Genomic DNA, 21,385 nt, shown 5'->3' with positions numbered 1-21,385 from the left:
GAGACCAATGTTTTCAAACCTCTCATTTTTTGGTGATGTTAAAACTGAGGCCCAGAGAAGTTAAATGACTGAGGGTCACATGACTGTTACATCAGGCTTTTAACTCAGATATTCCTAACTCCATGTCCAATACTTTATTCAGTGTTCCACATTGCTTATCCTTTAAGGCTTAATATGATGCTGGAAGTGATGATACACTAAAAGGCCTAAATCTGAGAAGAATCTTGTTTTTGTAAAAGGTAAATCATTTAAAGTCTAAGTAAATTTAAAATTGATATGTGATTCTTGACATGAACAGAGAGGAATAGACAAAACATAGTCTAAAGTATGATACAGCAAAAATTGGATATAAGTAGTTTCACCTTTTGGTGTAAAAAGATGATGAGTCTAAACTGCAAGGAATTATTTTTGTATATTATTGTATATAATTATATTTTTGTATATAATTATGTTTATAATTGACATAGTGGCATGTGAATTATAATTCCTTGAGCACCTTGACATCAAGTTCAGCTTAGATCATTAAAATACTATTTTAAATCCCTTGGGTTTGGGGAAATTACACATGCATAGAGATGAGTTATCCAAGAAATCCTCCAAATTCTCTTGGGCTCAATTATCTCATTTCAAGGTTAAAAAACAAACTTAAAATGACATTGAATAACAACATAGGTAAATTAGTCATTATGATCTGATGATCTGGCATGGAAGTTCTTTTAAAAATTGTGTTAGATGGCAATTGTAATTGAAGCAATGGACATTATTCATGAAAATTATCCCAGGCATACTCACCAGACCAATTTTTGTCAGACCATATTCCACAGTGACTACACATATCCATGCTTAACATTGAAACTTCCTTGAAATTTAGATCTAAATAGAAACTTCAACTCTTAGTATAAATATGGTATCCTCAGTCAAGTCTCCTTGTCAAAGTTACCTAGGATATGTGTTTCTGATATATGAACTGATTTTCCATAGGATAGCTAACATCCATAGTGAACCAATTGGCCAGGAGGCAGATATTAATCACTACCAGTAATTGACAGGGTCAAAGAAAGCTGGAGCATGATGAGCATATTTGCTCTGCCTTCCCCTTGCCTCCTTAGAATGTGAAATTGGGACTCTTGAAAGAAATTATATTTAAAACTTTTTTTGGGGGTATCTTAACTTTCTTCTTTTTTGTCAGATTATTGAGGCATGTCACAAAAGAGTGTGAAGAGAGTTAAAACTGAGAGTGGTCAACAGCTTTCAGTTTAATATTATATTTTGCTTTGCTTTTTTTTTTTTTAAATATTTGGGAGTTCTTTCTATCAAGTGGTTTCATGGTGTAGTGGTTATCACGTCTGCTTTACACGCAGAAGGTCCTGAGTTCGATCCTCAGTGAAACCATGAGGTTTCTTTTCCTTCCCCCCTTTTCATTGTAGTACATGAAATTTAATTTGAATTGCAAATGAACGAATTCCTTGGAGATCAAGTTGAAAAAAAAAAAAAAAAAAAAAAACAAGATCAAGGATACAATTGTGGGGAAGGGGTAGCATTAAACAACATTTTTTATAGGTTGTAATTGAAGCAACGGACATTATTCATGAAAACTATCCTGGGCATACTCACCAGACTTATTTTTGTCAGACCATATTCCACAGTGACTACACATATCCATGCTTAACACTGAGACTTCCTTGAAATTTAGACCTAAATAGAAACTTCAACTCTTAGTATAAATATGGTATCCTCTTAATATCCATCTCTCTAGAAAAGAACTCAGAAAGCACTAAGGAGTTACAGAGATAGGGAAAGCTGGGAGATGCCTTGAACTATCTTTACCTTTGCAGAGTAAGTGAACTGGGTTCTTATTCTTAGATTGGGAAAACCCTGGGGCTTTTAAGTACATGCCCCAGTAAGTGAAGTTCAAATTGAGAGTGCCAGATGGTAGTTTGGTTAGATATAGCATACTGAGCAGCTAATCCAGTCATATTGCCCTGTCTGCTGGATGAATCAGTATTTCCCAAGACTTGATAGCTTATCTTACAAATAAGAGAAAATCTTGGAACATTATTTTCTAAAAGGCAAAAGAGATAGGATGAGGACCTCAAGTAACTTACTCCAAAATGCTGACTACAATTTTTCATGAAAAAAAAGGATCTTTATAGGAATAGAAGACTTTCAATCACATTTTTTTTTTTGGATGAAAAGATCAGAGCTAAGAAGGTAAAAAGAAATATAGAAAGGTAAATGTATTTGAGGAACTGGAAAGATGAACATAGTGATAACATTATAATGGAGGGGGAGGGAAGGAACAAATGTTCCTTCAATGTCTAATTGTCTCCAAAGGATACTAAGTTAAATAAAGGTACTGAGACATCATTTCCCACCTACTGAACTCTTCTGGACTTTCATCATTCAGGAATTTCATTATCTTGCAAGGTCATATAAACTCAAATTCAGATTCTCAATACTTCCAACCCCTGGGGTCCTTCTCTCACTGTGTGACTCTGGTCAAGTTACTTAAATGATGCTTGCCTCACTTTCTTCAAATGTAAAATGGAAATGATAATATAATTTACCTACTAGAGCTGTTATGAAGATAAAATAATATTTTTTGTCACAGAGTATGGAGAGTGGACAGTGGAGGATTCTTTTTAGATCCTCAAGACACTTAAGAAAGACACCCAAGGAAGTCATCTCATATCCCATCCACTGTGCTCTTCTGTATCTTTCATCAATCTCATCCTGGATATCTTTTCCATTCCCTCTTTTTATATTCCCCATTGGATTATGAGGCTCTTAACAGACAAAGCAAGTTAGGACAGTACCTGGTACATATGATGCATTTAATAAATGTTTATTGACTGAGTGACTGACACAGAGGATCTCGGTTGGGTTGGTTATGCCCTGAAAAGCAAAGGTAAAAGGAATAAAAACATTAGTTTAGAAAGGGGGGGAAATAGAACTTACTGTTTTTCATAATTGTTATGTTTTAAAAGAGGAGAATATAAACATGGAGGAAGGAGTGAGGATACTGAGGTAAATTAGCTGAGAGTTATTTTCAAAGACAGTTTTTATATTTCACAGTAATTCCTCCCTAAGGTTCCATTTACCTGAATTAGAAATTGTAATATTTGGCAACCTTACCCGTTAAGTGGTTTCATGGTGTAGTGGTTATCACGTCTGCTTTACACGCAGAAGGTCCTGAGTTCGATCCTCAGTGAAACCAAGATGCTATCTTTTTTCCTCCCTCTTCTTTCCAAGAATTCAAAAGAACGTCGAAATTGGCACTCGGTTTACGTTTGTTTAAAAACAAACAAACAAATAATGAAAGAAGGGAGTTCTGCAATGGACAAACAAGAGGAAAGTCCACTGCAGGTCTTCACCCCACTCTCAAAGGAGGTGACAAATCTCAACAAGCTGCTATTAATTTAGTCATCATCCATGAGGTCTCTGGATTTAAAAAGAGTCCCACTACTTTTGGATCTCATATACTTCCAAATCTTGAAGTATCAGAAGAAAGCCTACAGTCGGGACTCCACAAACTATTTCCATCTCCGTTTCCAAAGCAAACTCACCTTAGATGTGAAAAATAGAAATCTCATCAGATGAGTGTTATTTGGAATTAGATATATTCCTTCAAAGGGAAGATTATTAGATCAAGAAAACTTCTTTACATCCAGATTATTAGAGTAACTGCAACTCACACTGAGCAGCTTGAATAAAGAAAAAAACAAAAACAAAAACAAAAAACCAAACATATTCATCCTGTCAGGACCCCATTTAGAAGTATGGGCAGGAAAAGACGTTGACTTGCTCCCACTCACCACGTCGGAAAGAGAAAGTTTGGGACTAGGAGAAGTGGTTTAATTTCAGGAGGTGAGTGAAGAGAAGGAGCAGAAGCCAAGAGAAGTGGGGACAGGAACCCTAAATGGAATCTAAGGGTTATTGGCAGCAAGGGAAATTTTTGAGGAACAAGTGGCTTTTGGGGGCGGGGGGGTGGGGTGGGGGTGGGGAAAGCATATAGGAGAAGAATACTTGATTTCAGGAGACTTTAAAATGCTCAGCGTCCCTGGGTGGGCTCGAACCACCAACCTTTCGGTTAACAGCCGAACGCGCTAACCGATTGCGCCACAGAGACTACCTGTGCTTTTCTTTTAATTTTTTTTCTTTCATGATATATCTAACTGAAGACACCCTCCTCCCCAGTAATCCCCCAAAATCCCGCCATTGTAAGATAGTTATGCCTACTTTTTTTCAGGCCCATAACTTCTCAAGCTCAAAGCAGAGACTGAAAAGGAACCAAAGGATCCGTTTTCCAGTCTGTGACCCCGGAATGCCTCCCTCCCCCAAAAAGGAGGAGGAAGAGGAGGAGGAGGAGGATTAGGCAGAGGAGGAGGAGGAGGAGGAGACAAGTCCCATTTCCTCGTTTTTTATTTCATTTACTTTGTCAGCCCTTAGCTCCCAGAGCTTGGATAGGACCACCGTCAGAGTGCTCCTCACCCACTAGACATAAGTATGGCCTCACAATGTTTTAGTGTGATTAGCCTTCAATAAGTTCTCTTTTTTTTAAATTTTATCTTGCCAATTTTTGTGCAAAACAATAACCCCAAATTAATTCAACTATCTCTAAAATGTTTATTTTAATCATGTTCTTTATTTGAATACCAAGGCAAATCTTCCTTTTGATTTTAATATAGTTTGGTTTATTATCTTGATAAAAATTTTAATTGAATGAAATTTAATAACCCCCTGCCCTGAATTTCCTTTTTCTTATATGACTTCCTTTCCTATTTCCCCATCTTATTCCCTTCCTACTTCTCTCAGAGTAAAATAAGATTCTATACCCAAATGAGTATGGTTGTTATTCCCTCTCTGAGACATTTCTGATGAGAGTAAGATTTTAGGATTGCCCATCACTACCCTCATCCTCCCCTCCACTGCAGTATTTTTTTTTTTGCACTTAAGCTGTTATTTTCTTCTTGCATGGCTTTCCTTTCTTTTCTTCATTTTTCCTCTGCCTCTCTTCTTTGATTTTTAAATTCTGTTTTGAGCTCTTCCAGAACTTGAGACCAATTCCCATTTTTCTCTGAAGTTTTGTGTGTGACTGCTTTGATCTCACTATCCTCTTCTGAATCTGTTCCTTGCTTTTTGTTTACATAAAAATTTTCTGTGGTTAAGTGGCTTTCTTTCTTCCTCTCTTTCTTTCTTTCTTTCTTTCTTTCTTTCTTTCTTTCTTTCTTTCTTCCTTCCTTCCTTCCTTCCTTCCTTCCTTCCTTCCTTCCTTCCTTTCTTTCTTTCTTTCTTTCTTTCTTTCTTTCTTTCTCTCATTTTTCCAGCTTTTTTATTTTTAACTTTTACTTTTGTCTTTAAGGTAGGCTCTGTTCTCAGGGTAGAGGGGGCACTCTCTTAAACTTCAGTTTTTCCTTGGTGCTACCCTCATCTCTAGTTCTGTGTTCTGTAAATTTCATTTCTTTCACAGCGGTATGATGGTCTGTAGGCTGGGAGCCCTGAAAGACACCTTCCACTGCTGATTCAGTCTTCTCAAGGGACTACTGATGGCTTGCAGGGCTCAGAGCACTGTGAGGTATCTTGTGCTGGGGCTCAAGGCCTCACCTCAAGCCTTGGGAGGAGTTCTTGGCCTCATTCTGGACTTACACAGGCCAGGTACACTGTAGACTGTCTTGCCCTGGGGCTAGCCAGCCAGATTGGAACTCTCTTGTGCTGACATTGCTCTGAGGTTTGGGTCTTCAATGCTGGCTTGGGAAGAGGCTCAGAACCTCACTCTGGTTTTACACCAACCTGGTGCTTTGTGGACTGCCCTGTGATGGAGCTTGAGGCCTTCCCACAGACTTAGGCAAGGGCTCTAGTTTTTCCCTTAGGCTTAAATGGACCAGGCACCACAGATTCCTTTACATTAGGGCTTGGGGACTCACTGCAGGATTGTACTAGGGCTTGGAACTTCAAGGGATGAGTGTGGGGTACTCTAGTGTTGGCTTAGGCAGAGAGTCTCAGGGTCTTGAAGTTGTCTTATGCCTAGGTTCAGAACCTGGAGCAGTAGGTGGGGAGTGGGCAGCTTATACTCCTTGGTGTGCAGCTTTGCTGTACTCCTCTCTTACCCCAGTGAAATACACTATCTCTGCCTACCTTTTAAGTTGTTTTCTGCAGGACAGTTGTTTCAGTCTGTTCCCTTGTTGGTTCTGTCATTCCAATATTTGTTTTGAGGCATTATTTTAAGGTTGGTTTGAGAGGATTCTCAGACTGGTTCCAGCTTTCTGTGCTTCTACTCTGCCATTGTGACTTTGCCTCTCCAAGGAAATAAGAATTTTAAAAGATACCCATTTTCCCAGGCTTTAACTCATGTGTATGCATATATGTATATCTATGTATATGTAATTGTGGGCAGATTGGTTGTGCAATGGATAAAGTACCAGGCCTAGAGTCAGAAAGGCATATCATATTGAGTTCAAATCTGACCTCAGACATTTATTAGCTATATGATCATGTGTTAGTCAAGTAATACTGTTTGCCTTGGGTTCCTCATCTGTAAAATGGACTGGAAAAGGAAATGGCAAACTATGCCAGTCAGAATCTTTGCCAAGAAAATCCCAAATGCGGTAAAAAAGATTAGGACTTGATTGAACAATAATAAAATATGTGCATATGTATTTATACAGACACATTTTTATATGTTATACATACACACATATCATTTCCTCCCCACCACTATATCTTAACTAGACATCAAAGTTATTGATTATTTATTACAATATTATCAACAATAATAAAACAGATGTAAACAATTACTTATAAACTATTGACTATGAGAAAGATCACAAAGGCACCTTAACCATTTGTGCAATTGCTGATCTCTCAGTTCTGCAAGCACAATCTCATTAGTCACATATCTCAGGATAACAATTAAAGTCTCCTCAAGAACTCTGTTTTATCTTAAGAAAAGGATTGTAGTTATTTCTCTCAGAAATAAGTTATTTTAGTTATTTATCTTTGTTCTCTCTTCAGTTATTCATGGACTGAAGGAAAGTGAAATTGTTATTCCAGGATTCCATTGCCTCATAAAGAAACAGTAACATATCTACAGTTTCTTTAAGAGAGGCTATTAAATTTAATATTATATTTATACAAAATTATTTTTTTCATTCAATAATAGTATGTAATAGAGAAATTCTGTGACAATTTTGAAGATATGTATAAAAAAACACATCTTGGACACCAAGACATTTCCACATGGCAAAGTTTATATGGAACAATGGATTGTGTGATGTTTGGTCATACAAATAATTCAGGCTAAGGACTGACAAAATAAATAATTAATAATTATGATGCACTTTGCACTCAAATATAGTCATTGTTCTCTATAATAACCATCACAACATTTTTATTTATGAAAGCAAGTGCTTTCTGTCCATCATTTTTCTTATGGCTCCCTTTACTTCCTTGTTTCTGAGGCTGTAGATCAGAGGATTCAACATGGGAATCATTACAGTATAGAACACAGAAACTACTTTGTTCTGGTCAGTTGAGTAGCTGGATTTAGGCATCACATAAATGAATGTTATAGTCCCATAAAATAGAGTGACTGCAGTGAGATGGGAGGTGCAGGTGGAGAAGGCTTTGTGTCTCCCCTCAGTGGAGTGCATTTTCAGGACAGAAAAGAGAATGTATGCATAAGAGATTACTATAATTAACACTGTGACCACAATAATTGATCCAGAAGTGACAGCAGGAATAATTTCAGCAAGAAAATCATGGGAGCAGGAAAGCTTCAGAAGAGGTGAGTAGTCACAAAAAAAGTGATTGACTTTATTAGGTCCACAGAAGGACAGACTCAATAAACAACCAGTAAAAGCCCAAGCATTCAAACAACCACCCAGATAGGATGCAATCACTAATAATGTGCAGACTCTGGTGGACATGTTAGTAGAATAAAGCAGGGGGTTACAAATAGCTACATACCTATCATAGGCCATCACTGACAACAGAAAGCATTCTGCTGTCCCAAAAGTGACTACAGAACACAGTTGGAATGCACATCCTGCTAGGGGGAGTGATAGTATTTCCCCAAGAAAATTCATGAGCATGATAGGTGTGACCGATGAGGAGTACCCAATATCCACAAAAGCCAAATGGCTGAGGAAAAGGTACATTGGGGTGTGAAGTTGAGAACTATTTCTGATCAATATGATTATGCTAAGGTTACCAATTAATGTGAAAATATAGACTCCTAGAAATATCACAAAGAGAATAGCCTGAAGAGTTGGGGCAGCTGTTAACCCCAAGATAATGAATTCTGTCACATCGGTGTGGTTTTGGAATGACATCTGTCTCAGAAAAGGTGCCTATTAAAACAAACAAAAAAGAAATTTGGGTGGAATGCAATACTAAAATGAGGATATCTATCTAAATAAATATTTACCAAGCATTTACTACATAAAATATAGTAATTTGATGTTGGAGAATGATGGGAATACAAATATGAACGTCATGCAATCCTTTTACTTAAGGAGTTTACAATCTAATAGGGATTTCAAGACATTTATATAGTAATAATACAAAGGATAAGATTATGATGTTACTTTATATAAATAATGTTCTTTGGACATAAATGTCCTCCATGAAGCCTTCTTTGGTCCCTACTTTAGTATTTTCAGAGAACATTATATGCAGAATCAGCCAAATTTCATATATTTTCATCAGTTCCTTCTTTATTGTCCAAGATCTCTTGGGTAGCAATTGTTTATGAGAGATATATAGTTAAAAAAAGTTTTTCCATCACTCTACAACTTCTCTTATTTTAGTTGCATTGATTTTGTTAATGCAAAACTTTGATTTCATGAAGAAGAAACTATTGAACAATCATATGTCAAATAGCCTACTTTGTGTAATTTAGCTCAACCCAAGGGCTCTCAGTTAGATATGAGTGTGAGTTTATTCATTTAGCATGTAAATGCCAGCACAAAAGATCAGCCCTAGAAGGAAATTTAAAGGTGACTGAATGAACGTCTTTGATTTTACAGATGAGGAAATGATTTGCTCAAGGTTAAGATCGATAAACTAATCAGCTATATCTTAATTAATCATTCTTGCTAAGTTGATGTTAAATGCTGAAGGATTATAAGAGCTATTAAGAATTCTCTAAATTTTGGCATCTGGGGTTAAAGAGCAGTTCATCTGGTTAAAAGTGCCTCACATTAGACTGTCTTGCCACAAATGTGAGGTACTTTTTTTTTTTTTTTTACTGTCTTGGAGTCAAATACTGTGTATTGGCTCCAAGGCAGAAGAGTGGTAAGGGTAGGCAATGGGGGTCAAGTGACTTGCCCAGGGTCACACAGCTGAGAAGTGTCTGAGGCCAGATTTGAACCTAGGACCTCCCTTCTCTAGGCCTGGCTCTCAATCCACTGAGCTACCCACCTGCCCCCATGAGGTACTTTTTAATGGAAGTATTCAGGCAAAAGTTGGATAACCATTTGCCTAGATTTATTAGAAGCCTCTGTAGAGGGAATTCCAGCATTCAGTAGAGTATTGGAATAATTTAATTTATGGGTTGGTTTATTGTATTTCTATTTCTAAGTACCATGGATTATCCTCTTAGAATAATCCATTTTTTGGATGGTCAAAGGGCAAAGAAAAGATGCATTGTGAATGTCATTAAGCTTCAGCATGCTTCCAACAATGGCTAAGAGAAATGCCATTAAACTTTTCACCACAGACCTACATGACTAGAAAATGAAGTGGACCTGTGCTATAAAGTAATAACAGGGTAATCAACTGATTGACATCACAAGAACTTTATTGCTATCCATTAAATATTAGAAGGTCAAGAGTAAGACCTCAACTCTATTCTGGGAAGAATTTATTTATGATGGAATATGGACAAGGATCTTATAGGGTGAGAAAGTGTGGATTGGTTGGGATCTGCATAGGTGGTGATGGAACACATATCAAAGTGTTCCCTCATCCACTAGTTTAAAAAAAGCCCTACAGGTAACTGTAAATTTTGGTTTTGAGTGACACTAGTAAAACTCTATAATGCTTAAAGATGACCTGGGCTGATCTAGATTATAGAAAATGGAGAAGGGAGAATTAGAAAGTATATGAGTAAAGAAATGGAGGACAAATATAGAGGAGATGAAGAGTAGAGTTTGAAAAGATTAGCAGCAGTAGCTCCAGGTATCCATGATTTCCTTTTCCCTATAGTAAATAATTCTAATATGCAGTAAAGTTCAGTGTGATACTTTAAGTATCAAGACAAAATTTCATGTTTAATTAAGAATCTTTGAACTGGGGGAGCTTTCAGTCATAAAGAGAAGAGTTAGAAAATTGACCGTCTAGTTTTCCATGTCTACTGAAAGTTCAGCCATCAATCCACTTGCCACAGGACCCTGAATAGTTGTCAGAGCCTCTTCACTTTAAATGTCCTTTATTTGACCCAGTTATCTTGTCATCCCTTCTTTTTTTTTTTCCAATTTATTTTCTTCCTTCCTCAGCCAAACTCCCAGAAAAGAAATCTACATTTTTGCTATCACTTTCTTTCCTCCCTATCCTTCTCATTTCTTTTTAATCCAGCTTCTGATTCAAGTATTCCACTGAAAACTGTTCTATTCAACATTAGAAATTATCTCTTAAATTCCAAATTTGATAGTCCTTATCACTCTTGTCTCTTGATAGTATTTGGTACTTTTCACTAGACTATTACCTCTTTCTTCATACCAGCTTCTTCTAGTAATTTTGTGCCTCTATTTTCCTCCTGTATATCAATCTACTTCTCTGTCTCATTTTGCTGGATCTTCACCCATGTTCTACTTTTTATAGTTGCTCTGTTTTGCACCTTATTCTCTTTTCCCTTGATACCTACTCTCAGTGTTTTTATTTGATACCATAGGATCAATTACTGTTATGAAGCTAATTTCCAAATGCAAATATCCAGACCTAATCTTGCTCCTAACCTAGCCACACAGGTTCAAATAACTGTTTAATATCTCTACCTGTGTTCAAATAGACACTGTTATTTTTAAAAAAGATGAAGGCTGATATTATGAGGAAAAGTAATATTTTATTTAGGCCCATGTTGATAGAATAAAATCAGACCACATGCCTGGCTAAGATCTATTCAAACTGCCCTTCCAGTCCTGTTAGGGACCAAGACTTTAAGATAAGATAGTCACTCTTCTAAGAATAGATATCATTCACTCTTCTAAGATAAGATATTGATCATAGGCCCAGCCATGCTTGGAGACAGTAAGACGCCACCAGAGATTTTCTATGCTCCCTTTCCGCGTTCCTTTCCCCCTTAGTATCTGCAGACCCCCTTCTGCCCTCAACCTATATATTCTTGTCATAGATCTGCAATAAACGAGCCTTGCTTCCATCCAAGCGACTCTGTCTTGCACGCGAGGTCTCCCCTCTTATTTCCCTATGGGTTTTTAGGTTGCCGTTTCCCCGGACCCCTCGGTTGTGTCCGGCTGGACCCGGACACAGTCCATACCTCCTATCATCTTGTCTGCTTAGTAGGAAAGAGAGTGAGCCCAAGCTCCACCCCTAATTTTAAGTCACGCTCTACATTGGTTCCCGTTGTCATGTCCAAAACTGGAAACCCATTGGATCACAGAAAATGTAGTCTCAAAGTCCCCCACTTGGACACAGGAAGTTTGTCATATATCTACATATCTTGAGGCTTAATACTTCTAAACAGAACCCTAGAAATTCTAGATAAGACAACATTTTATACTCAACATGTCCAAAACAAAATTCATTACTCCTATTTTCTCTGCTTTCCTATTTCTGTTGAGGGTATCATCATCTTCAAGTCTTCCAGGTTCTAAACTTCAGGATTATCTTCTATTCTTCCTGCTACCCTCTTCTCTGCATTCTCACTGTCATTCTCATCTCAAATTCTTATGCCTCTGGCCTGTCACAGTCTCCTAACTGGATTCCGAGTTTCTAGTCTTTTCTAAATGCCTTTAAAATCTATCTTAAACATAATGGCCAACATAAATTTCACAATTCACAGCTCCAATAATTTCATTTTTCCTTTAAGGGATCTTTAGTAGTTCACTTTTGTCTCTAGAACACATTTTTAGTATGTGCGTGTGTGTGTATATATATATATATATACACACATATGTGTATATATATTACACACACATATATATGTATATATATTACACACACACATAAATTTATATTTTGTAGGATATCCAAACTCCTTAGCTTGATATTTAAAATTCTTCACCATCTGTCTCCAGCTTATCTTTCTCAACTTATTTCACATTATTCCTCTTCATTTATTCTATGCCCAGTCAAATGGTCTTATTTGCTAATCCCAAAATTTAGCATGACAAGTATCCAAGACAACCTTAAAGGATCTCATGATGAAAAATACTATTCACAGCCGTAGAAGAAACTGTCAGAGTATGAATGACAGTTGACCCCTAACATTTCTTGCCTTATTTTCATGAGTTTTTTTCTTACATGTACAATGTGTCTTATTTCACAACATGAGAAATATGGAAATTTATAATATGCAATATTCTATATTGTAATTGTAAAATTACATATGGAATTGCAAAATGTAATAGCATATCAGATTATTTACCATCTGAGGAGGTGGGAGGGAGAGATTTTGGATTGTAAAAGGTCAGAAAATAAGTATTTTTTTTAAAAACCCTTCCCTTTCATCTTAGAATCCATACTATGTATTGATAAGAGCAGTAAGGGCTAGACAATTGGGGTTAAGTGACTTTCCCAGGGTGACCCAACCAGGAAGTGTCTGAGGCCGGATTTGAATCCAGCAACTCCTCTCTCTAGGTCTGACTCTCAATGCACTGAGCCACTTATCTGCCCCCAAAAAATAATTGTTTAAAAATTGCTTCTACATATAATGGGGGGGGGGGGGGCGGGGAAAGAAATACCATAAAAAAAAACCCTCAGCATTATGTTCCTTACTTTTTTGCCTTTGCATAGCCTGTTTCTCAAGCCTAGAATTTACTTCTTACTCTCCTCTGCCCTAGTTTCACTCAAGTCTGAACTAACATACCATATACTACAAGAAACCTAATTTTAGTTGTTCTCTCTCTTTTCAAAAATCTTATGTTTAATAATTAGGGAAGGTGTTTTATCTCCCTAGTAAAATATTAGCTCCTTGAAGATAGGGAGTGCTCTCTCTTTTTCTTTTTGTATTCAATCCTAAGGGCCTTGCACACAATAGATAATTTTAAAATGCCAATTAATGGCTTGTGAGACAAGCTAAAGAATTCACTTTTAGATCTACTGAATTAAAGGTATTGGTAGGGCATCTAATTGGATTGTGAGCTCCATTTCGCTTTTTTTGTATTAAAACCTTCAGCACTTTGCACAGTATTTGGCATAGAGAAAATAACAAATACCTTCTCATTCCATTAAAAAAAGCTATTGAATCCAAATGAATTGAATTAAATTCAAATCAGTCATTCACTTTTTAAAACCACCAGTTTCATAAACAGTGGCATCATCATCATCATCCTAATCTCATTACAATAAGACCCATAAATCAATATACTTAAATTGTATAAAATATTTCCCATCAAATGACTCTTTGAAGTGCTAATTAAAAATTATTGTTAATTCAATTTTAATAAAAAAGAAAATGAGACTCAACTGAAGGTAAATGACTTGTCCATGATCACATAGCTAGTTAAGTATCAGACATGAGATTTCAACCTGAGACTCACTTCAATTCTAGGTCTTCTCCTTTATATCAATCTAGCACTTTTTTAGGTTCAAAATTCTTTCTGTATAATTTTCTGCTTCACCTTGATGCTTCAGTCTGAGTTAGGGGAAAAGAACACACAAAACATATGTATGCATGAAGACATAGACATATGCTTATTTGACTATATTCTATCAGAAATGTCCTGTTTGTACTTATGCTTTAGCATGCATGCTTAATCTGTGGCACATCTGAACTTACTTAAGAGCATGCTATGTTATGATAAGCTCAATATACATATTTTGCTTCTAAATCATTGACTTCATGTGACACGGCACAAGGGACCAAACACATATCTCAAATCTGGAAATGATCTTACTTTTCAAAAAAAAGCAAATGGACAAAAGACAGAAATTTTAAAAGGTCCCATATAAACAAACTATTTAGAGCAACGTTAAAAAAAAACAAAATAAATGGAAACAAAGCAAGCATCCACCAAACCAAATATAATATAAAAATGTACTGTCTACAGCAATGCAAATGGATAGATGCAAACAGTACAAAAAAATGCAATGGCTATCAAACTGCAAGTGGATACATCAGTAGCAACACCAACAGATTCAAATCTAAGAACTAATCATAGTGACCAAATTTTATTGGAGAGAAAAGTTAATAAAATATATCTCCCTCTCTTTATTTCAGACATGGAAGTCTGTGAATGTGGAATATTGAATATGCTGTCAGAATGGATCAGGTGTTGGTAATTTTTTCAGAATAGTTTTCTCTGTCTTTAAAATTTTTTTTTAATCATAGATGACTTTAGGATTAGCAGTGGAAGTATTGAAATATTCTGAAACAAGTGTGATATAAAACAGAAGATACCAATAAAAATAAGTCAAATATAAAAAAATGAATTAAAGAAATAAGTAAATTGTACATATGCATACCAACATCTACATATGCTGACATTACAAGAGAAATAGACATGCCTGTATGAAATGTGATATAAAACAAAAATTAGATGTAAATATTTTTACAGCAACAATAAAGAATAACAAGAGTACCTGTTGATGTAAAACAACCTGAATTTAGACTTTAAAGAACTTCTTTTGCAAGTTATTTTTGTCACATTTATATTAAGTTTAGTGGTACCTGGGATATAATCTCTTGTATAGCTTAGCAACAAATGTAGGTAACATCATTAAAATGCTAGTTGAAATCTACTGGGATTGAGAAAAGTGCATATACACAAATGAGTTCTCATGGGTTTTATTAATTCTTTCTTGGTCTTTATCTGTCTTGATTGAAAAATAAGTAAGAATGTGCAGCAAATTAGTCAAACTGTGATCTGGCAAAGGTGGTCTTAAAATTTGACCTGTATCATCATGTGGCAGTTATGTTGACATACATTTCACATGAAAAATGACACTAGTTAACTCACCAGAGCTGTCTTTGTCAAGTTATAATCCTTGTTGTCTCCACATATAATTTTTTTAGGTGAATAGTCTCCTTATGAAATTCAGCTTTTCTAGAAACTTAAATTCCTACACTAAAGAGCCCAATTCCAGTTGGGAGAACTATCCACATTTTGAAGCAATGCTGATTGTTTACAAGTGTCCTGATGGAGATCTCCATTGATAGGAATGGTTCTGATGTACAAATTCAGATGTACTAGGTTAACATTCTATGAACTGGTAGTTAGAAATGGTATTGATATTTGTGAATTACTCATCCTTAACAGCTCCAAAAATTCCATCTTCTTTTGTAGTATCATAAAAGGCTAACAATTAACTGCTCAATAGACATTTATTAAGCACCTACTCTGAGCAAGAATCTATTTGAGGTGCTCAGAATTCATAGATGAACATAATACAAGTGAGAAAATAAATGTTCTATATCTCTTTAAAATTTTTCATTTCACCACTACTAGGTTTGTATCCCAAAGAGATAAAATAAAATGGGAAAGGTCCTGTTTGTACAAAAATATTTATAACTGTGAGTTTTGTGGTGGCAAAAAAAATGGAAAAATGAGGGGATGTCCCTCAATTGGGGAATAACTGAACAAATTGTGGTGTATGATGGTGATGGAATACTATTGTGCTATAAGGAATGATGAATCAATGGATTTCCACAAGAACTGGAAAGACCTACACAAACTGATGCAGAGTGAAATAAGCAGAACCAGGAGAAGATTATACACAGTAACTGAAACACTGTGTTACAATCAAATGTAATTGATTTTGCTACTAAAACTTTTATTTCATAGGTAATATCCACTTTAGAACAGTTAAAATTTCACATTTTCATATATATATTTCTTTTTGTTCTTTGTATAATGGAAAGGTAGTGTTTGCTAATGATTAAGTATATTAAAAAAAGAGAGTTTTTTTGAGACTGAATTTTCCTATCATGCTCATGTTGGAAGTTCAGTGATCATTCATAGATCAGAATCAGTTGATGATCATAACAGGACCTTTAACTTGCTCCATTTCTGACCTGTGCCCTTTTAGGCATCCTGGCAGCCTTTTGCTCTGGAGAATTTATCAAATTGCTGCTAGATTTAGTTTAGACACTAGATTGACATTAACACTACCAAAACGCATAACTCTATAAATCATAATCACTACTTTACCAGTCCAGTTTCTTTAATGGCAGAAATAGAACCAGAACAGTGCCTGGGCAGACTGGTCTGGCGCCCATGTTCCAACCACACAAAAGAAGAAAGTGTCAAAAAAGCATGTAGAGTCTCACAAGAGGCCTATTTCCAGGATAATTGTCAAATCTGATTGAGGCCTGTCTGTTAGACCTCATCTGGCAATAGCAAAACATAGGACTAAGTCTACATTCAGAGCTGTGAAAGAAGAAGGATCCAGGAAAAAAGCAAAGACCAAATCTAAGTCAAGCAACCAGGTGAGTCAATCAAAACCCAAGAATTTCTGCAAAGGATGGGGTCTTCTCTAAGCTGGTGTATCCAGGTCAAATAAGAATACCATTTAAGAATATGAGGAGTAGTACAGTCTGACCCATGTATAAAAGCCTCAGTCCAAAAACTGAGGTTTGAGATAGTAGTGTTGTTTGTTTTAAATTCAGGGAAGTGTCTAGCAAACTCCCTATGGACATGTGGGAGACTTTGAGACTACATTACCCATGATTCCAATGGGTCTTAGGGAGTGTGAACGTCAAAGGTCCCCATGCAGGGGGCAGTTTAAATTCAGAGGAGGGCCAAAAGAATGCCTCTTGATCTTCCTGAGGAGCTGACTGACCTCAGAAAGGATGGGCTCTGGCGGTAAATCTAAAAGCTAGGCAGACGCGGTCATATATATATTTTACCAACATGGCCATGGCTTTAATTAAACTACTAATTTCTCTTATTATCTCAGTCTTTATCATTTTTAATCGTAACAGTGTATACATGCCTAGCTACTGGGTCACCTAGCTAATAAAAACAAAAGATCTGTGGTACTTTGGTTACATTTTGTGGCTCTTAAGAGATGAAGGAAAAGGGAATATACTATGGAAAAAAAGGAAGAAGGGGAGGGAGTTTATATGTCACATAATGAAAGTGCAATGATGAAAAAAATACTAACCAGCAGAAAAAGTTGTGATGGAATGGGCATCACATGTTCCTGACTTTCATATAAACTAGACAGAGAAGGATTGGACACATACATTCAAAATTTGGCATAGAAATACATTAAACTCAATTGGGAAATAAGTGAGAACAGAGAGATAGGATAAGAAAGTTTAAAGTGGAAGGTGGGGGAGTACTATTGTTAATCATTTTTCACAATAGTATTCCCCCACCTTCCACTTTAAACTTTCTGGAAGGTGGGGGAATACTATTGTGAAAAATGATGAATAGGATGCTTTCAGAAAACAAAACAAAACAAAACAAAACTAGAAAGATTTATATGAATTGATACAAAGTGAAATGAGCAGGACCAGGAGACTCATATACAATAACAGCAATATAGTACAAAGATCATCTGTGAATGACTTAGCTATTCTCAGCAACAAAAAAATCCAAGACAATTCTGAAGAACCAATGATGGAAACTGCTATCCATCTCCAGAGAAAGAACTGACGAGTCCTGAATGCAGATCAAAGTATACTGTTTTATTCTTTACTTATTTTTCTTTATTTTTGTCTGTTTTCTTTCACAACAAGAATAATATGGAAATACATTTTGCATGGCTGCATATGCATAATCCGTATCAAATTGACCTCAGAGAGGAGGAAGGGGCAGTAAGGGAGGGTAGGAAAGAATTTGGAGCTCAAAACTATAAAAAGGGTTGAAAATTGTTTTTTACATGTAATTAGAAAAAATAAAAGACTAAAAAAGGAGTGGTTGGGATGTGAAAGATTAGTCATAAGGAAAACAAACTCTAAGGTTGGAGGATAGCATTTGAATGGAGGATTACAAGGAAAGAAAGATAGAATGAGAAGGGTGATGCAGAGGTATGACAAGAGGGGGAGTAGACTAGAAACAGATCCTGTAATAATTAGACCCTAGTATTAAGTATACCTCCCCAACTTCTCTATAAATAGGAAGAGGATGAAAGAGAATAAAATGTTCAAGAGTTAGGATGAAGGAAATCCACAACTAACAATTATAACCATGAATGAGAGAGAATAGAAAAATAGCTTAGAAAGCTCTTAATATATTATTTTCCTTTGATCATATAGTGTAGAAACTATAAATATTGGACCTGTGTGCTTAATAAAATGGAATCTGTGATCCCCCTCACAGGGCACCCTGAACCCTGTCAACTTCTCATCCATGTGGGACTTTACTCTCTCTTGTCCCTTCTTTCCCAGAGCTGATCTCCAGAGAGAACCAACTTTTTCTGGCCTTCTTTGTATACTGGAAATGATTGTATTTACTGAATATTTTCTAGTTCATTTTTCAAAACACATCTTTATAAGTAAACAAAGTTTGTTATCTTATTCCCTATACATTTCAGTAAATTGTATGAATGTTAACATGTGATCTTCTCTAAAATAGCATTTGTGAAACTTGGCCTGCCCCCCTTTCAACTTTCATCAAAATACCTTGGATGTATAGGTAGATTTGTCTTCTAAAATATTTATAGAGAAGGAATGGTAGGTATTGTTATTTCTTTTATCACTTACATGAGCAACAATAAATACAACTTTCCCCCTTCCCTTGAATATATTTTTTTCTTTTTTATACCTAGAAAATCAATCCTCAAACAATTCAAAATTCATTGCCTTCAATATAGTTTCTTCTGCTTATCTAGTCAAGTTGCTCTTATTTTTTTCTTCTTCATTACCAGTTTCATAGTTTCATGTAACATGGCCAGAACTGTGATGCTAGATTAAAAATTTGTTAACTCTACCATAATTAAACATGAAAAGTTTTTTATGAAAATCTTTACTGACCTCCATTTCTAATCTTTTCATTATTTTATTTCCAATTTTTTGCTGAAATTTCTTTAGTATGACTCTTCTTAGTTTAATCTTTCTATAAATCTGTTTACCTTTCCCTGTTTCCTACTGTTCTGTGAGGCATTCCTGATTATTCTCTTCTACTATCTCCTTCCATAGAGGTTTTACAAACGTAATAATTGCAGGTACTTGTGAAAGTTGTTGTGAATATAAAATGGAATAGTGTTTGCAAGGTGCTTTGCAAGTTTTAAAGCACTATACAAGTGGTAATTATTGTTATTTTCAAGGAGATCAGGTTTTTTTTTTTTTATTACTTCTAACTAACTTCCTCAGAAAAGATGTAAGACTCAGCTGTAACTACTCAAATAATTATAATGAATATTAGACTGTGTGCACAGGACACACCCAAAGTGCCATAAAGGTTTGAAGGCAGTTTAGACTATATCTTCTTAAGTACATCAAGGAAGGCTTCATGAAAACAAAAGATTGTCAGTGTTATGTTTGAAACAATTTGTATGTGATAAAGGTGGTATTTAACCTGGCACTTGGTAAGATTCTTACAGATTTTGATGGTGTCAAGGTGAAATGTATGAGGGCATTCCAGGTGGGGAAAACCAGAATAAAGGCAAAGCTTCCTGCTGTGAAAAGACAGCACCAGTATGGGGTAGGGATAATGGTTAGAGGCATTAAAGGCTTCTGAAATTTCCATGGGTATAAGGACTGGCCATAAGGGACATAGAAGATCTGGTGGTGGCATAACTCTTTTGCCTCTCTCCCTTCTCACTACCAGTGTTATACTCACAGATTCTGGGGATTCTATCTCTGACATTTCTTTGGAATCCCATCTCTTTTCTCTATTCTCACTGGGAACTCCATCTTCCCTGTCAGTAACTTCCCAATAGGTCTTTCAATCCCTCCCTCAGTCGCCAGGAAAAAAAAAATGGTTTTCACTCATCAAATATTCTGTGACCCCTATAGCTTTATATATCAAGTTAAAAAAAATGTTTTTTTTTTTTGTTTTTTTTTTGTCTCCTTGTTCCCATTTTTACATTGAGAAAAGAAAACTCAGGGCTCAATGTTCAGGGGTAGAAAAGGGGAGGGAAATGTTCTTATGTTCCTAGGAATCCAAACGATAACAAGCGAATTTTCTTAAATATCGATTATTGGTATTGGAGGCCATTAGGTAGCTTTAGAGTCAGGATAAACCCGAGTTCAAATTCGACTTCAGCCATTTACTAGTTGTGTGACTGTGGGAGCAGGTTTCTTAATTTCTCAGCTTCAGCTCCCTCGACTGGTTATAACTACACCTCTCTCAGGGTTGTTGTAAGGATCACATGATTTAATATTTTAAAAGCGTCAAACTCAATGTCTGGCATATGTAGTAAAGTGCCTTTCCCTTCTGCCCGGACTCCTACCACTCATATCAACACACCTGACAAAGGAGGGAAGTGTCTGGTGAATGGATAGGGAGGACTCTCGAGTAGATTTGGGGATGTAGCTCAGTGGTAGAGCGCACGCTTTGCATGTGTGAGGCCCCGGGTTCGATCCCCGGCATCTCCAATTTCTTTCCTTTCCTCTTGGATTCCTCTCAAATGAATATCTTCTTTACTCAACTTAGTTGTTACAAAAGTTATCAGAGTTAGTGTTCTACCCCGGCAGTTTACCCTTACCCACTGCTCTAGATTTCGGATAACCTAAAATTCAGGAAATTCACAACAAGGTTACCTTGAACCCAAGTAGGTCTGACTTGTAGAATGACTACAGAGAAGGTAGTCTCTCAAGTTGTTTTTGAAGTGCAGAGTGAAAGTCAACCTCGTGGTCATAGAAGGAATAAACGTGAAGCCACTGGAAGGCGTAAATATTTTCACTGGAGAGAAGCCAAAAAGAAAGGAGAAATCGTTCTGGAAGGGAAGAAGCTCGAGGTGAGGAAAGCCTAGTAGAACTCCCTGGGAAACCTATCAAGAGCCCTTCGGAGAAATGTTCAGCCCACAGAGTCACCAAGGACAATCAAAAATAAAGATTTCTGAGGACAGTTGGGAAAACACACTACCCTTCCTTTGCATGACTACACTCACACTTAAGAAGAGTCAATCAGATCAAGACTCCCTGTATCTACGCCAACAGTCCGTTCTTTATCTCCTCTCACTTGGAGTTTCTCTTTTTCATGCAGGGCAGTCCACATGCTTCAGGCTTAACTTCTCAGCTAGTTGCTTTTAGGAATCTCTAGGATGAATCTGCCCTTCTGGTCCTTCAGACAGCCGATAATGTTCCATCACAGAA

General features: G+C 36.3%; 2 protein-coding genes and 4 non-coding genes across 6 annotated transcripts in view; 4 read left to right on the top strand and 2 right to left on the bottom strand.

Moving 5' to 3' along the window:
- The first annotated feature begins 1,319 nt into the window (after positions 1-1,319).
- On the top strand, positions 1,320-1,392 carry TRNAV-UAC. Its single transcript has one exon. It is a non-coding gene; the product is annotated as a tRNA-Val (tRNA).
- A 1,752-nt stretch (positions 1,393-3,144) lies between these two features.
- Positions 3,145-3,217, top strand: TRNAV-UAC. Its single transcript has one exon. It is a non-coding gene; the product is annotated as a tRNA-Val (tRNA).
- Positions 3,218-4,055: 838 nt separating this feature from the next.
- On the bottom strand, positions 4,056-4,129 carry TRNAN-GUU. The gene has a single exon. It is a non-coding gene; the product is annotated as a tRNA-Asn (tRNA).
- Positions 4,130-7,391: 3,262 nt separating this feature from the next.
- On the bottom strand, positions 7,392-8,330 carry LOC123251492 (olfactory receptor 5P3-like). The gene has a single exon (XM_044680756.1). It carries the CDS (start codon positions 8,328-8,330, stop codon positions 7,392-7,394), a length of 939 nt encoding a protein of 312 aa, XP_044536691.1.
- A 12,263-nt stretch (positions 8,331-20,593) lies between these two features.
- TRNAA-UGC lies at positions 20,594-20,665 on the top strand. Its single transcript has one exon. It is a non-coding gene; the product is annotated as a tRNA-Ala (tRNA).
- A 194-nt stretch (positions 20,666-20,859) lies between these two features.
- The window catches only part of OVCH2 (ovochymase 2), a 163,984-nt gene continuing 163,458 nt past the window's right edge, over positions 20,860-21,385 (top strand). Inside the window, exon 1 of the mRNA XM_044681804.1 lies at positions 20,860-21,027. Within this exon, the coding sequence (XP_044537739.1) occupies positions 20,860-21,027 (168 nt within the window). The remainder of the gene's footprint in view (positions 21,028-21,385) is intronic.

This window comes from Gracilinanus agilis, chromosome 6 (assembly GCF_016433145.1).
Source record: "Gracilinanus agilis isolate LMUSP501 chromosome 6, AgileGrace, whole genome shotgun sequence".
In the NCBI taxonomy this organism is placed as follows: domain Eukaryota; kingdom Metazoa; phylum Chordata; class Mammalia; order Didelphimorphia; family Didelphidae; genus Gracilinanus; species Gracilinanus agilis.
This window is presented reverse-complemented; position numbering and strand designations above follow the sequence as displayed.

Bases quoted from the DNA above. Each gene is read 5' to 3' on its own strand.
- LOC123251492 (XM_044680756.1), bottom strand. From the start codon at position 8,330: ATGTCATTCCAAAACCACACCGATGTGACAGAATTCATTATCTTGGGG.